Source organism: Salmo salar, chromosome 03 (assembly GCF_965601325.2).
Source record: "Salmo salar chromosome 03, fSalSal1, whole genome shotgun sequence".
Classification (NCBI taxonomy): Eukaryota; Metazoa; Chordata; class Actinopteri; order Salmoniformes; family Salmonidae; genus Salmo; species Salmo salar.
In genome coordinates this window covers 89874440-89889830 of record NC_138293.1, presented here as the reverse complement: position 1 = coordinate 89889830, position 15391 = coordinate 89874440, and the positions used below count along the sequence as shown (strand labels likewise).

Below are 15391 nucleotides of genomic sequence, written 5' to 3'. Positions count from 1 at the left end.
TTCAATCTTGGTTTCATCAGACCAGAGAATATTATTTCTCAAGGTTTGACAGTCTTTTGATGCCTTTTGGCAAACTCAAAGCAGGCTATCATGTGCCTTTTACTGAGGAGTGGCTTCCATCTGGCCACTCTAACATAAAGGCCTGATTGTGGAGTGCTGCAGAGATGGTTGTCTTTCTGGAATGTTCTCCCATCTAGAGGAACTCTGGAGCTCTGTCAGAGTGACCCTCCGGTTCTTGGTCACCTCCCTGACCAAGGCCCTCCTCCCCCGATTGCTCAGTTTGGCCAGGCGGCCAGCTCTATGAAGAGTCTTGATGGTTCCAAACTTCTTTCATTCAAGAAGGATGGAGGCCACTGTGTACTTGGTACACTGCAATGCTGCAGAAATGTTTTGATACCCTTCCCCAGATCTGTGCCTCGACACAATCCTGTCTCGGAGTTCTGTGGACAATTCCTTTGACCTCATGGCTTGGTTTTTGTTCTGACATGCACTGTCAACTGTGTGACCTTATATAGCCAGGTGTGTGCCTTTCTACATTTTTATTTGTAATTTTTTTTATTTCACCTTTATTTAACCAGGTAGGCAAGTTGAGAACAAGTTCTCATTTACAATTGCGACCTGGCCAAGATAAAGCATAGCAGTTCGACATACAACAACACAGAATTACACATGGAGTAAAACAAACATACAGTCAATAATACAGTAGAAAAATAAGTCTATATACAAATGAGCAAATGAGGTGAGATAAGGGAGGTAAAGGCAAAAAAGGCCATGGTGGCAAAGTAAAAACAATATAGCAAGTAAAACACTGGAATGGTAGATTTGCAGTGGAAGAAAGTGCAAAGTAGAAATAGAAATAATGGAGTGCAAAGGAGCAAAATAAATAAATAAATAAATACAGTAGGGGAAGAGGTAGTTGTATGGGCTAAATTATAGATGGGCTATGTACAGGTGCAGTGATCTGTGAGCTGCTCTGACAGCTGGTGCTTAAAGCTAGTGAGGGAGATAAGCGTTTCCAGTTTCCGAGATTTTTGTAGTTCGTTCCAGTCATTGGCAGCACCATTTACCAGTTGTGCACTCATTCTCAGAGAGTCGTTTTTGCAGTGGTGTAAAGTACTTAAGTAAAAATGCTTTAAAATACTACTTAAGTCATTTTTTGGGGTATCTGTACTTTACTTTACCAGTTATATTACTTCACTACATTCCTAAAGAAAATAATGTATTTTTTAGTCCATACATTTTTCCTGATACCCAAAACTACGTGTTTACATTTTAATGCTTAGCAAGACATGAAAATGGTCCAATTCACGCACTTATTAAGAGAACATCCCTGGTCATCTACTGCGTCTGATCTGGTGGACTCACTAAACACAGATGCTTTGTTTGTAAATGATGTCTGAGTGTTGGGGTGTGCCCCTAGCTATTCATAAGGTAATACAATTGTGCCGTCTGGTTTGCTTAATATAAGGAATTGGAAGTTATTTATACTTTTACTTTGATTACTAAGTATATATTAGCAATTACATTTACTTTTGATACTTTAGTATATTTAAAACCACATACTTTTAGACTTTTACTCAAGTAGTATTTTACTGGGTGACTTTCACTTTTACTTGAGTCATTTTCTATTTAGGTATCTTTACTTTTACTCAAGTATGACAATTGAGTACTCTTTCCACCACTGCGTTTCTGTTTGTTTGGGGATGTCTGTAGACATGGCAGGAGTCACAGAAGAGTTTTAAAATTGCCTTTTGTCCGCAGAGCGGCGTTTCTAGTTTTGCCTACTTCTCTAGTGAGTGTTGATCGACACTGGAAGCAATATTTAGATGTTGACCCATCATTTATTTTCTTTATTGTGTATAAAATATAGATTTGCGTTATTCATTTATTTGTCAGATTAGATAAAATTACAGAAGTCTGGATCTCGGTGTCCTCATATGTATACTGAACAAAAATAGAAATGCAATATGCAACAATTTCAAACATTTTACTGAGTTACAGTTCATATAAGGAAATCAGTCAATTGAAATAAATCAATTAGGCCCTAATTTATGGATTTCACATGACTGGGCAGAGGTACAGCCATGGGTGGGCCTGGGATAGAAATAAGCTTTTTGTGTGTATGGAACATTTCTGTGATCTTTTATTTCAGCTCATGAAACATACTGTAGGACCAACACTTTACATGTTGCGTATATATCTTTGTTCAGTGTATTTACAGTTATGATTGGAGAATCTGACTTTGTCAAATGACAAAGAAAAGGACACACTTAAACATGTCATTCCCTGTTAGTTGTGCACTTCAGAAGTGTATGCTTCAGTTGATGACCTTGTTAGACTGCTTTCCCTCTTCAGGAAGTCCACAATATGTGATTTGTCCATTACACGAAAGAGGAAGTACTGTAGCTAACTAACAGGTTTTGACAACATGTTGAGGTTGTTTTCACAACTTCGAGAATGATGAAATGCTCAGTGTATACCAGTTACTTGACAGAAAAATAAGAAGTATAGTGTATAAATTAAGATGGATGATAGCAACCTCTTGCAATACTGATTGTGAAATCTTTTTTTTTTGTTGCTTTGACACATCAAACCACATTTTCCCTTTTCTCAAACGTATGAAATCATCCGTCTCTATTTCAAAAAGTTTACAGATTTAAAAATAAATGCACAACAACGATATAAAAAGAGAACTGGCTGAACTTTAAGCCATATAAGTTGCTTTGATTGTCTCAGCTACACAAAAACAAAATGGTATCTTATTGCTTCACCAATCATCTTGCCTATATCTCTGGGACTTTATTATTTTGGTTGTAGGTTAACATCTGATTTCCTGTGATAACCACTCAACATGTCTTAGTAGAGAGTGAAATATATTTATCGTCATGTGTGCCAGATCAAACCTCTTGATACTGGGCCCAATATGAGATCTCTCTGCAGGAAAAGGCTGTGAGATGGCTGTAGGCCTATTGTACAGTGGCTCTAGGAGAACGTGCCTGTCTTGATAGTGGCGTACTCTGTTTCTCCACCTCTCTCCAGACTCACTACTGCGTTCCTTTTTCCTTTCATGTGGACGATGGTGGAGTATGTCACTGAGGGATCCTCCTGTAGAGAGGGACAGTAAGAGACACAGGCACTGCTGCTGATATCTATAGGGATGCACAGATTCACACTCATTTACACTGTAGATAATGTTTATACTAACAAACACACCCCCTCTCTTTCACTCACTCACACACACACACACACACACACACACACACACACACACACACACACACACACACACACACACACACACACACACACACACACACACACACACACACACACACACACACACACACACACACACACACACACACACACACACACACACAGTACTTCTCTTACTGGAGCACTGAGGGGTGTTGTTGTCTCCTCTTGGTTGTTGTTTCTGGGTTCTTGAACCGTATCATACATTACAGAGGGATCATCCTAGAGAGGAGAGATACAATGAGACACCACAGGTGGCTGGTGGCACCTTAATTGGGGAGGATGGGATCATAGTAATGGCTGGATTGGAATCAATGGAATGGTATTGAACCCGTTTTCTATGTGTTTGGTGCCATTCCATTTTCTCCATTCAAGCCGTTGTTATGAGCCGTCTTCCTCTCAGCAGCCTCCTGTTTGAGACGAAACAGTGACATCCACAGCACAGAAATAGCACAATGATCGAGACGTTATCTTTCTTGAGACCCTAATTTGGCCACTGAATTTGACATGACTTGATCCAGTAACAGTCTTTAAGACACACACAAACACACTGTCTCTTACTGGTGCACTGAGCGGTATTGTTATCTTGTCGCCTAAACCAGTGTTTCTGTCTGCAATCATGGCACACATTGCAGAGGACTCATCCTAGGAGACAGAAAATAAGACACACCTACAGTAACCTTGTCCCATTAACCATATAATACCACAATGATAAGTGGGATGTGAAAAGTGGAGTAATAAAGCCTCTCTTGAAAAAGCCAAACCTTGACACAGAAAATATAAAAAACTATCGGCCTATATCGAATCTCCTATTCCTCTCTAAATTTTTGAAAAAGCTGTTACGCAGCAACTCACTACCTTCCTGAAGACAAACAAAGTATACGAAATGCTTCAGTCTGGTTTTAGCCCCATCATAGCATTGAGACTGCACTTGTGAAGGTGGAAAATGACCTTTTAATGGCATCAGACCGAGGCTCTGCATCTGTCTTTGTGCTCCTAGACCTTAGTGCTGCTTTTGACACCATCGATCACCACATTCTTTTGGAGAGATTGGAAACCCAAATTGGTCTACACGGACAAGTTCTGGCCTGGTTTAGATCTTATCTGTCGGAAAGATATTAGTTTGTCTCTGTGGATGGTTTGTCTTCTGACAAATCAACTGTAAATTTCGGTGTTCCTCAAGGTTCCGTTTTAGGACCACCATTGTTTTCACTATATATTTTACCTCTTGGTGATGTCATTTGGAAACATAATGTTAACTTTCACTGCTATGCGGATGACACACAGCTGTACATTTCGATGAAACATGGTGAAGCCCAAAAATTGCCCTCCCTGGAAGCCTGTGTTTCAGACATAAGGAAGTGGATGGCTGCAAATGTTCTACTTTTAAACTTGGACAAAACAGAGACGCTTGTTCTAGGTCCCAAGAAACAAAGAGATCTTCTGTTGAATCTGACAATTAATCTTGATGGTTGTACAGTCGTCTCAAATAAAACTGTGAAGGACCTTGGCGTTACTCTGGACCCTGATCTCTCTTTTGACGAATATATCAAGACTGTTTCAAGGACAGCTTTTTTCCATCTACGTAACATTGCAAAAGTCAGAAGCTTAATGCAGAAAAAATGAATATATGATTTTGTTACTTCTAGGTTAGACTACTGCAATGCTCTACTTTCCGGCTACCCGGATAAAGCACTAAATAAACTTCAGTTAGTGTTAAACACGGCTGCTAGAATCTTGACTAGAACCCCAAAATGTGATCATATTACTCCAGTGCTAGCCTCTCTACACTGGCTTCCTGTTAAGGCAAGGGCTGATTTCAAGGTTTTACTGCTAACCTACAAAGCATTACATGGGCTTGCTCCTACCTATCTTTCCGATTTGGTCCTGCCGTACATACCTACATGTACGCTACGTTCACAAGACGCACGCCTCCTTACTGTCCCTAGAATTTCTAAGCAAACAGCTGGAGGCAGGGCTTTCTCCTATAGAGCTCCATTTTTATGGAATGGTCTGCCTACCCATGTGAGAGACGCAGACTCGGTCTCAACCTTTAAGTCTTTGCTGAAGACTCATCTCTTCAGTAGGTCCTATGACTGAGTGTAGTCTGGCCCAGGAGTGTGAAGCTGAATGGAAAGGCACTGGAGCAACAAACCACCCTTGCTGTCTCTGCCTGACCGTTTCCCCTCTCTCCACTGGGATTCTCTGCCTCTAACCCTATTACAGGGGCTGAGTCACTGGCTTACTGGTGCTCTTCCATGCCGTCCCTAGGAGGGGTGCGTCACTTGAGTGGGTTGAGCCAGTGACGTGATCTTCCTGTCTGGGTTGGTGCCCCCCCTTGGGTTGTGTCGTGGCGGAGATCTTTGTGGGCTATACTCTGCCTTGTCTCAGGATGGTAAGTTGGTGGTTGAAGATATCCCTCTAGTGGTGTGGGGGCTGTGCTTTGGCAAAGTGGGTGTGGTTATATCCTGCCTGTTTGGCCCTGTCTGGGGGTATCGTCGGATTGGGCCACAGTGTCTCCTGACCTCTCCTGTCTCAGCCTCCAGTATTTATGCTGCAGTAGTTTATGTGTCGGGGGCCTGGGTCAGTCTGTTATGTCTGGAGTATTTCTCCTGTCTTATCCAGTGTCCTGTGTGAATTTAAGTATGCTCTTTCTAATTCTTTCTTTCTTTTTTTCTTTCTTTCTTTCTCTCTCTAGGAGGACCTGAGCCCTAGGACCATGCCTCAGGACTACCTGGCCTGATGACTCCTTGCTGTCGCCAGTCCACCTGGCCGTGCTGCTGCTCCAGTTTCAACTGTTCTGCCTGCGGCTATGGAACCCTGACCTGTTCACCGGATGTGCTACCTGTCCCAGACCTGCTGTTTTCAACTCTCTAGAGACAGCAGGAGCGGTGGAGATACTCTGAATGATCGGCTATGAAAAGCCAATTGACATTTACTCCTGAGGTGCTGACCTGTTGCACCCTCGACAACCACTGTGAGTATTATTAGTTGACCCTGCTGGTCATCTATGAACATCTGAACATCTTGACCATGTTCTGTTATAATCTCCACCTGGCACAGCCTTAAGAGGACTGGCCACCCCTCATAGCCTGGTTCCTCTCTAGGTTTCTTCCTAGTTTCTGGCCTTTCTATGGAGTTTTTCCTAGCCACCGTGCATCTACACCTGCATTGCTTGCTGTTTGTGTTTTTAGGCTGCGTTACTGTACAGCACTTTGTGACATCAGCTGATGTAATAAGGGCTTTATAAACACATTTGATTGATTGATTGATTGTTCTATCTATCTTCCTTTCCCATCACTCTCAATGTGATAGAGATTCTGAATGATTTATTTACCTTTTTCTCTCCTTCTGTTTTGCCCCCACTACTTTTCTCCTCCGTGTTTTTCTTTCCTGGGGATTAATAACAGAGTTTAATACACAAAACAAATAATTTCCACATTCCACTGAAGTCATTGCTTTTCTGAGTGGTTGCAATTATGGAATACATACTGTACCTTTGTTTCTCTTGTATATGTACAAAGCCACTCCAGCGATGATCAGTATGACTGGTAAAACAGCCAGTAAGATGTATTGGATTGTATTGTTTTGTTGAGGGGAAGCAGATGGATCTTCTCCTGAAGTCCCCAATGTGTCTGCCCCTAAAGGACATGACAGTGTTCTGTCAATCTAGAGTGTAACAGATACCATGGGCTCCAAAATTACTGGCACCCCGACTAGCAATGCACAAACAATACTTAAAAAAATATAAACAATATAATTATAGAGATAAACTCAAAATACCAACATGTGAGAAATACTGTACTTTATTAATGTTTCAATGGAACCAACCAAAATCATGCAATTATTTAATACAAAATAAATTTTACCAAAATCAAGGTTTCATAATTATTGGTACTCCTCATTCAGTACTTAGTGCAACCACCTCTGGCAAGGATAAAAGCATGGAGTCTTTTCCTGTAATGTTTGACAAGGTTAAGGAACACATTTGGAGGGATTTTGGACCATTCCTCTATGCAGATCCTTTCAAGATCCTTCACAATCTTGGGTTTGCGCTTATCAACTGCCCTCTTCCACTCAGCCCACAGGTTTTCGATTGGATTGAGGTCCGGCGACTGAGATGGCTATGGCAGAACATTGATTTTGTTGTCACAGAACCATTTCTGTGTGGATCTTGAGGTATGTTTTGGGTCATTGTCTTGTTGGAAAGTCCACCTACGGCCAAGTCCCAGCCTTTTGGCAGAGGCAACCAGATTGTCAGCAAAAATTGCCTGATACTTGGTGGAAATCATTATGCCATCATTCTTAACCAGTGCCCCTGGACCTCTGGAATTAAGTCAGCCCCAAAACATCACTGACTCCCCTCCATATTTCACCGTGGGTATGAGGTTCCTCTCCTTGTATGCATCTATGTTTCGATATCAAACATGCCGATGCTGTATCTGACCAAAACGTTCAATTTTGGTCTCATCTGACCAGAGCACCTTGTTTCGGTCATAATTTAAATGACGTTTGGTAAACTCCAAGCGCTTGCGTCTGTGTCTTGGGGTCAGAAAGGGCTTTCTTCTGGAAACCCTTCCAAAGAGCCTGTGGTTGTGGAGGTGGCGTCTGATGGTGCTTTTTTAAACCTGGTGACCCCAAGACGCCACCAAGGCCTGCAATTCTTTCACAGTGATTCTTGGGGATTTTGTTGCTTCTCTCACCATCCTCCTCTCTATCCTGGGGGGCAAAATGCCCTCTATCCATGAGGTTTTCAACTGTTCCATATCTTTTGAATGTTTTAATAATTGTCCTGACAGTGCTCAGTGGTATATTCAATCGTTTGTGGATCTTCTTGTAGCCATTACCAGATTTATGACGGTCTACGACCATCTGTCTCTTTTGAACTGCCAGTTCTTTTGTTTTCTTCATGGTGTTGGATGACAGCGGGATATTGCATGTGTGTTACCTCATTTTTATACCCTAGTGAAACAGGAAGTGGTGTAATGGCTCAATATAGTTCCTTAAGACTTAGATAAACTTAAATATGTGGAATTTTATTTGTGGTTTAATTTTGGTAGATGTTATTTACAATAATCTTTAATGGTGCCATTAATTGTGAAACGTTGATTTGGAGGACATTGATTTTTAATTAAATCAAAAAATTATTTTGGTTGGTTCCTTTGAAACATTAATAAAGTACAGTATTTCTCACATGTTGGTATTTTGATTTTATCTCTATAATTATATTGTTTATATTTGTTTAAGCATAGTTTGTGCATTGCCAGTCAGGGGTGCCAGTAATTTTGGAGCCCACTGTAGCTTGGCTGTGTGCAAAAGAGAACTCTTCCAGTACAGTCCAATACAAGAGATTATGGGGTCAGCTTGACTACTGATTTTTGTTCAAAGTTCTGTAAATGTACTGGCCCTTTGATGGGAATATGGGTTATATAAACAGAAACATACATATAAACGATTTCATTTTAATATTATTTTTATGGAGAACAATTTCATAACAAACATTCACTGACCTTTAGGTGACGTTGTTGGTATTAGGAATGTTGTGCTGTCTAGTCAATTCGGTTGAGTTAATGGTGTGCGTTTGGTGGTAGTGGTTGTGAGGGGTTGGTATTTCCGTAACAGACAAGAGGAACATTAGCCAGAGCAAAAGCACATTACAAATCTATATTATGTACCTAAATCTAATGAGTAGAACAGTTGGTGAAATGTGTTATCAATTTCACTCAACTCAGTCTGTCAGGTCAGGTAATCTACGTACTGCAGTGCTGTTGGCCTGGAAGGGCCCTCGTTTTACAGTATGTTGTTACAATATCTACAGTATGCTGTTACAATATCTACAGTATGTTGTTACAATATCTACAGTATGCTGTTACAATATCTACAGTATGCTGTTACAATATCTACAGTATGCTATTACAATATCTACAGTATGCTGTTACAATATTTACAGTATGTTTTTACAATATCTACAGTATGCTGTTACAATATCTACAGTATGCTGTTACAATATCTACAGTATGCTGTTACAATATCTACAGTATGTTGTTACAATATCTACAGTATGTTGTTACAATATCTACAGTATGTTGTTACAATATTTTGTTACAATATCTACAGTATGTTACAATATTTACAGTATGTTACAATATCTACAGTATGTTACAATATTTACAGTATTTTACAATATCTACAGTATGTTGTATACAATATCTACAGTATGCTGTTACAATATTTACAGTATGCTGTTACAATATCTACAGTATGCTGTTACAATATCTACAGTATGCTATTACAATATCTACAGTATGCTGTTACAATATTTACAGTATGTATTTACAATATCTACACTATGCTGTTACAATATCTACAGTATGCTGTTACAATATCTACAGTATGTTGTTACAATATCTACAGTATGTTGTTTCAATATCTACAGTATGTTGTTACAATATCTACAGTATGTTGTATACAATATCTCCAGTATGCTGTTACAATATTTACAGTATGCTGTTACAATATCTACAGTATGCTGTTACAATATCTACAGTATGTTGTATACAATATCTAGAGTATGCTGTTACAATATCTACAGTATGCTGTTACAATATCTACAGTATGCTGTTACAATATCTACATTTTGTTGTATACAATATCTACAGTATGCTGTTACAATATCTACAGTATGCTATTACAATATCTACAGTATGTTGTTACAATATTTTGTTACAATATCTACAGTATGTTACAATATTTACAGTATGTTACAATATCTACAGTATGTTACAATATTTACAGTATGTTACAATATCTACAGTATGTTGTTACAATATCTACAGTATGTTGTTACAATATTTTGTTACAATATCTACAGTATGTTACAATATTTACAGTATGTTACAATATCTACAGTATGTTACAATATTTACAGTATGTTACAATATCTACAGTATGTTGTATACAATATCTACAGTATGTTGTTACAATATCTACAGTATGTTGTATACAATATCTACAGTATGCTGTCACAATATTTACATTATGCTGTTACAATATCTACAGTATGCTGTTACAATATCTACAGTATGCTGTTACAATATTTACAGTATGCTGTTACAATATCTACAGTATGCTGTTACAATATATACAGTATGCTGTTACAATATATACAGTATGCTATTACAATATCTACAGTATGCTGTTACAATATTTACAGTATGTTTTTACAATATCTACAGTATGCTGTTACAATATCTACAGTGTTGCTGTTACAATATCTACAGTATGTTGTTACAATATCTACAGTATGTTGTTTCAATATCTACAGTATGTTGTTACAATATCTACAGTATGCTGTTACAATATCTACAGTATGCTGTTACAATATCTCCAGTATGCTGTTACAATATCTACAGTATGCTGTTACAATATCTACAGTATGCTGTTACAATATCTACAGTATGTTGTATACAATATCTACAGTATGTTGTTACAATATCTACAGTATGCTGTTACAATATCTACAGTATGCTGTTACAATATCTACAGTATGTTGTTACAATATCTACAGTATGTTGTTACAATATCTACAGTATGTTGTTACAATATTTTGTTACAATATCTACAGTATGTTACAATATTTACAGTATGTTACAATATCTACAGTATGTTACAATATTTACAGTATGTTACAATATCTACAGTATGTTGTATACAATATCTACAGTATGTTGTTACAATATCTACAGTATGTTGTATACAATATCTACAGTATGCTGTTACAATATTTACAGTATGCTGTTACAATATCTACAGTATGCTGTTACAATATCTCCAGTATGCTGTTACAATATTTACAGTGTGCTGTTACAATATCTACAGTATGCTGTTACAATATCTACAGTATGTTGTATACAATATCTACAGTATGCTGTTACAATATCTACAGTATGCTGTTACAATATCTACAGTATGCTGTTACAATATCTACAGTATGTTGTATACAATATCTACAGTATGCTGTTACAATATCTACAGTATGCTGTTACAATATCTACAGTATGCTGTTACAATATCTACAGTATGTTGCTACAATATCTACAGTATATTGTTACAATATCTACAGTATGTTGTTACAATATTTGTTACAATATCTACAGTATGTTACAATATTTACAGTATGTTACAATATCTACAGTATGTTACAATATTTACAGTATGTTACAATATCTACAGTATGTTGTATACAATATCTACAGTATGTTGTTACAATATCTACAGTATGTTGTATACAATATCTACAGTATGCTGTTACAATATTTACAGTATGCTGTTACAATATCTACAGTATGCTGTTACAATATCTCCAGTATGCTGTTACAATATTTACAGTATGCTGTTACAATATCTACAGTATGCTGTTACAATATCTACAGTATGTTGTATACAATATCTACAGTATGCTGTTACAATATTTACAGTATGCTGTTACAATATTTACAGTATGCTGTTACAATATCTACAGTATGTTGTTACAATATCTACAGTATGCTGTTCCAATATCTACAGTATGCTGTTACAATATTTACAGTATGCTGTTACAATATCTACAGTATGTTGTATACAATATCTACAGTATGCTGTTACAATATTTACAGTATGCTGTTACAATATCTACAGTATGCTGTATACAATATCTACAGTATGCTGTTACAATATCTACAGTATGCTGTTACAATATTTACAGTATGCTGTTACAATATTTACAGTATGTTGTTACAATATCTACATTATGCTGTTACAATATCTACAGTATGCTGTTACAATATCTACAGTATTTTGTTACAATATTTACAGTATGCTGTTACAATATCTACACTATGTTACAATATTTACAGTTTGCTGTTACAATATCTACAGTATGCTGTTACAATATCTACAGTATGCTGTTACAATATCTACAGTATGTTGTATACAATATCTACAGTATGTTGTTACTATATCTACAGTATGTTGTATACAATATCTACAGTATGCTGTTACAATATTTACAGTATGCTGTTACAATATCTACAGTATGCTGTTACAATATCTCCAGTATGCTGTTACAATATTTACAGTATGCTGTTACAATATCTACAGTATGTTGTATACAATATCTACAGTATGCTGTTACAATATCTACAGTATGTTGTATACAATATCTACAGTATGTTGTATACAATATCTACAGTATGCTGTTACAATATTTACAGTATGCTGTTACAATATTTACAGTATGCTGTTACAATATCTACAGTATGTTGTTACAATATCTACAGTATGCTGTTCCAATATCTACAGTATGCTGTTACAATATTTACAGTATGCTGTTACAATATCTACAGTATGTTGTATACAATATCTACAGTATGCTGTTACAATATTTACAGTATGCTGTTACAATATCTACAGTATGCTGTATACAATATCTACAGTATGCTGTTACAATATCTACAGTATGCTGTTACAATATTTACAGTATGCTGTTACAATATTTACAGTATGTTGTTACAATATCTACATTATGCTGTTACAATATCTACAGTATGCTGTTACAATATCTACAGTATGTTGTATACAATATTTACAGTATGCTGTTACAATATCTACACTATGTTACAATATTTACAGTTTGCTGTTACAATATCTACAGTATGCTGTTACAATATCTACAGTATGCTGTTACAATATCTACAGTATGTTGTATACAATATCTACAGTATGTTGTTACAATATCTACAGTATGTTGTTACAATATCTACACTATGTTACAATATTTACAGTATGCTGTTACAATATCTACAGATGATTTCCAAAAGTGAGTAGATAATATCAATAGTGGTGTTGAAAAATTATTGAAGTGATTAATCAGAATTGTCTGTCTTACTTTGAATATCAATTTTGATGTCTGTCACTTGAGTCTCACTGATTCCACACCTGTACCACCCCTGATCGTCCTCAGTGACGTGTGAGAGGCTGAGAGAGAGGTTCCTAGGAGAGGTGTTATTAAACATCTCCACTCTGCCTCTGTAGAGATCACTCTGGGTTGATATTATCTCAGGTGGGAGGTGGGTAGCCTGGGTGACCAGTGAGATATAGCTACGGGTGGGTGCTGCTATGGTGACCAGTGAGCTGAGATAAGGCGGGGCTTTACCTAGCAGAGACTTGTAGGTGACCTGGAGCCAGTGGGTTTGGCGACGAGTATGAAGCGATGGCCAGCCAACGAGAGCGTTATTGGATACTTATTTTTCTAATTACAGAAAATGGTAGATCTCTACAACTACTACCATACACACCTAACCATATCATTCATTTTTTATCCATTTTGCATTTTAAGTTTCCTGTTTTACTTTCTATATATACAGCGATGTAAGCTTGATATTAGCTGCATCTCCTACCTTTAACAGTGAGTTTGATGTCACTGTATTTTTCACGGCTGATTTGGCACCTGTACCACCCCTGATCGTCCTCAGTGACGTGTGAGAGGCGGAGCGAGAGGTTCCCTGGAGCGGTGTTATTAAAGATATTCACTCTGCCTTTGTAGAGATCACTCTGGGTTGGTATTCTCTCAGGTGTCTGGTGATCCCTGAGTTTAGTCCATGTGAAGCTGGGAGGTTTAGCCTGGGTTTTACTACAGGAGCAGGGCAGGAGAACAGACTGGCCTGGGGATCCATTGACCACCCTTGATCGAGGGTCTGACAGAGTGCAGCCTGTTGAAACACAAAGCAATGTGTTATTGGATACTTCTTTTTCTGATTACAGAAAATCATAGCTCTCTACAACTACTACCATAAACACTTAACAAACAATTACAACAAACATTACAAACAATACTACTGCTACCTGTCTTAAACCTAATCATTTGAAATGGCTGATATATTTTAACATGGGCCATATCATTAATTGTGTATAGATTGTTTTATTTAAGTGTGTTTCCTGTTTTACTTTCTATACAGAGTGATGTAAGCCTGATATTAGCAGCGTCTCTTACCTTTAACAGTGAGTTTGATGTCTCTGTATGCATGACTGATTCCACACCTGTACCACCCAACATCGTCCTCTGTGACGTGTGAGAGGAGGACAGAGAGGTTCCCAGGAGAGTTGTTATTAAACATCTTCACTCTGTCCCTGTAGAGAGAATCCTGTGAGGGCTTGGTTAATATCTCATGCTGCTGATTGAGTCTAGTCCATGTGACGCTGGGAGGTTTAGCCTGGGGTTCAGTACATGAACAGGTCAGGAGAACAGACTGGCCTGAGTAGACAGTGATCTCATCATAGTTAGTGACTGACAGAGTGCAGCCTGTTGAAACACAAAACAACATTCGGCAGAATGTTTTTAATGTCATTGCAGGATTACAGAGCTCCATTAACAATACACATCAAATATGACATCTGTATGGATAGTAACTATCAACAGATTACTTTGCGTCATTTTACATTTTGCTCGTACTTTAAACAGCAATCCACTTAAGTTGACTTTGGAACATCGACAGGTCTGAGATTTCATCAGCATTTTATTTATTTAAAATCGATGCTATAAAACATTGTTATTAAACCATACAACCAAGAAACCCATTTAAATCTGTATTGGAAAAAAAAAATCAACCAGCAACATTTTCTGTGTTTCCTGTTTACTGAAGCAGACTGTATGTATTTTTAATCTGCAAGATATTCTGATAACTTTCTATTTCTCAACACATGCCAGATGTTGTTTGAATACATTTATCTGACACTTTTACTTATGCAGGGTAGGTAGGAGGTTTTCTTTGCTATAAATATTACATAGTCTACATGTTAGGATATTGTAGGACTCACCTGCAGTGCTATGAAGGAAAGAGCTGATCAGACACACAGAGATCCACATGGTGACTGTCCACTAATGTTGAGCGATATGATGGGAACCAAGATAGAAACTGTTTGTTCAGTGTTTGTTATGCTTAAAGGTTTGCAGCTGTTTTTATCTTAATGTCAAATCATTTCTGGGTAACAAGTAAGTACAAATCTGGCGTCTGAAGTGGCCACACAGCATTTACAGCGATGCAGCCTCCACAGAAGTCAGGGCATTCATACTTCTTGCTTCACGGAGCAGAGCTGTTGT

General features: G+C 37.7%; 1 protein-coding gene across 4 annotated transcripts; it reads right to left on the bottom strand.

The window, feature by feature from the left end:
* Positions 1-1821: 1821 nt before the first annotated feature.
* LOC106606433 (polymeric immunoglobulin receptor) lies at positions 1822-15391 on the bottom strand. 4 transcript variants are annotated; one of them, XM_045715686.2, is made up of 9 exons: positions 15109-15391; positions 14285-14593; positions 13692-14003; positions 8766-8804; positions 6753-6896; positions 6593-6648; positions 3817-3900; positions 3394-3477; positions 2126-3105 (listed from the first exon to the last, which is right to left on the bottom strand). In XM_045715686.2, exons 1-9 carry the CDS (start codon positions 15155-15157, stop codon positions 2983-2985), a joined length of 1200 nt encoding a protein of 399 aa, XP_045571642.1. In that variant the 5' UTR covers positions 15158-15391; the 3' UTR covers positions 2126-2982. The 4 variants fall into 4 exon arrangements, with proteins under 4 accessions (XP_014058105.1, XP_045571642.1, XP_045571643.1 ...); XM_014202630.3 differs by lacking the exon at positions 3817-3900 and having other exon boundaries at positions 1822-3105; XM_045715687.2 differs by lacking the exon at positions 8766-8804.

Bases quoted from the DNA above. Each gene is read 5' to 3' on its own strand.
- LOC106606433 (XM_045715686.2), bottom strand. From the start codon at position 15,157: ATGTGGATCTCTGTGTGTCTGATCAGCTCTTTCCTTCATAGCACTGCA. The intron at 6,649-6,752 runs GTACAGTATGTA...ATTAATCCCCAG, and splicing joins CATATACAAGAGAAACAAAG to GAAAGAAAAACACGGAGGAG. The intron at 3,901-6,592 runs GTAAATAAATCA...TCTGTCTCCTAG, and splicing joins AAACAGAAGGAGAGAAAAAG to GATGAGTCCTCTGCAATGTG.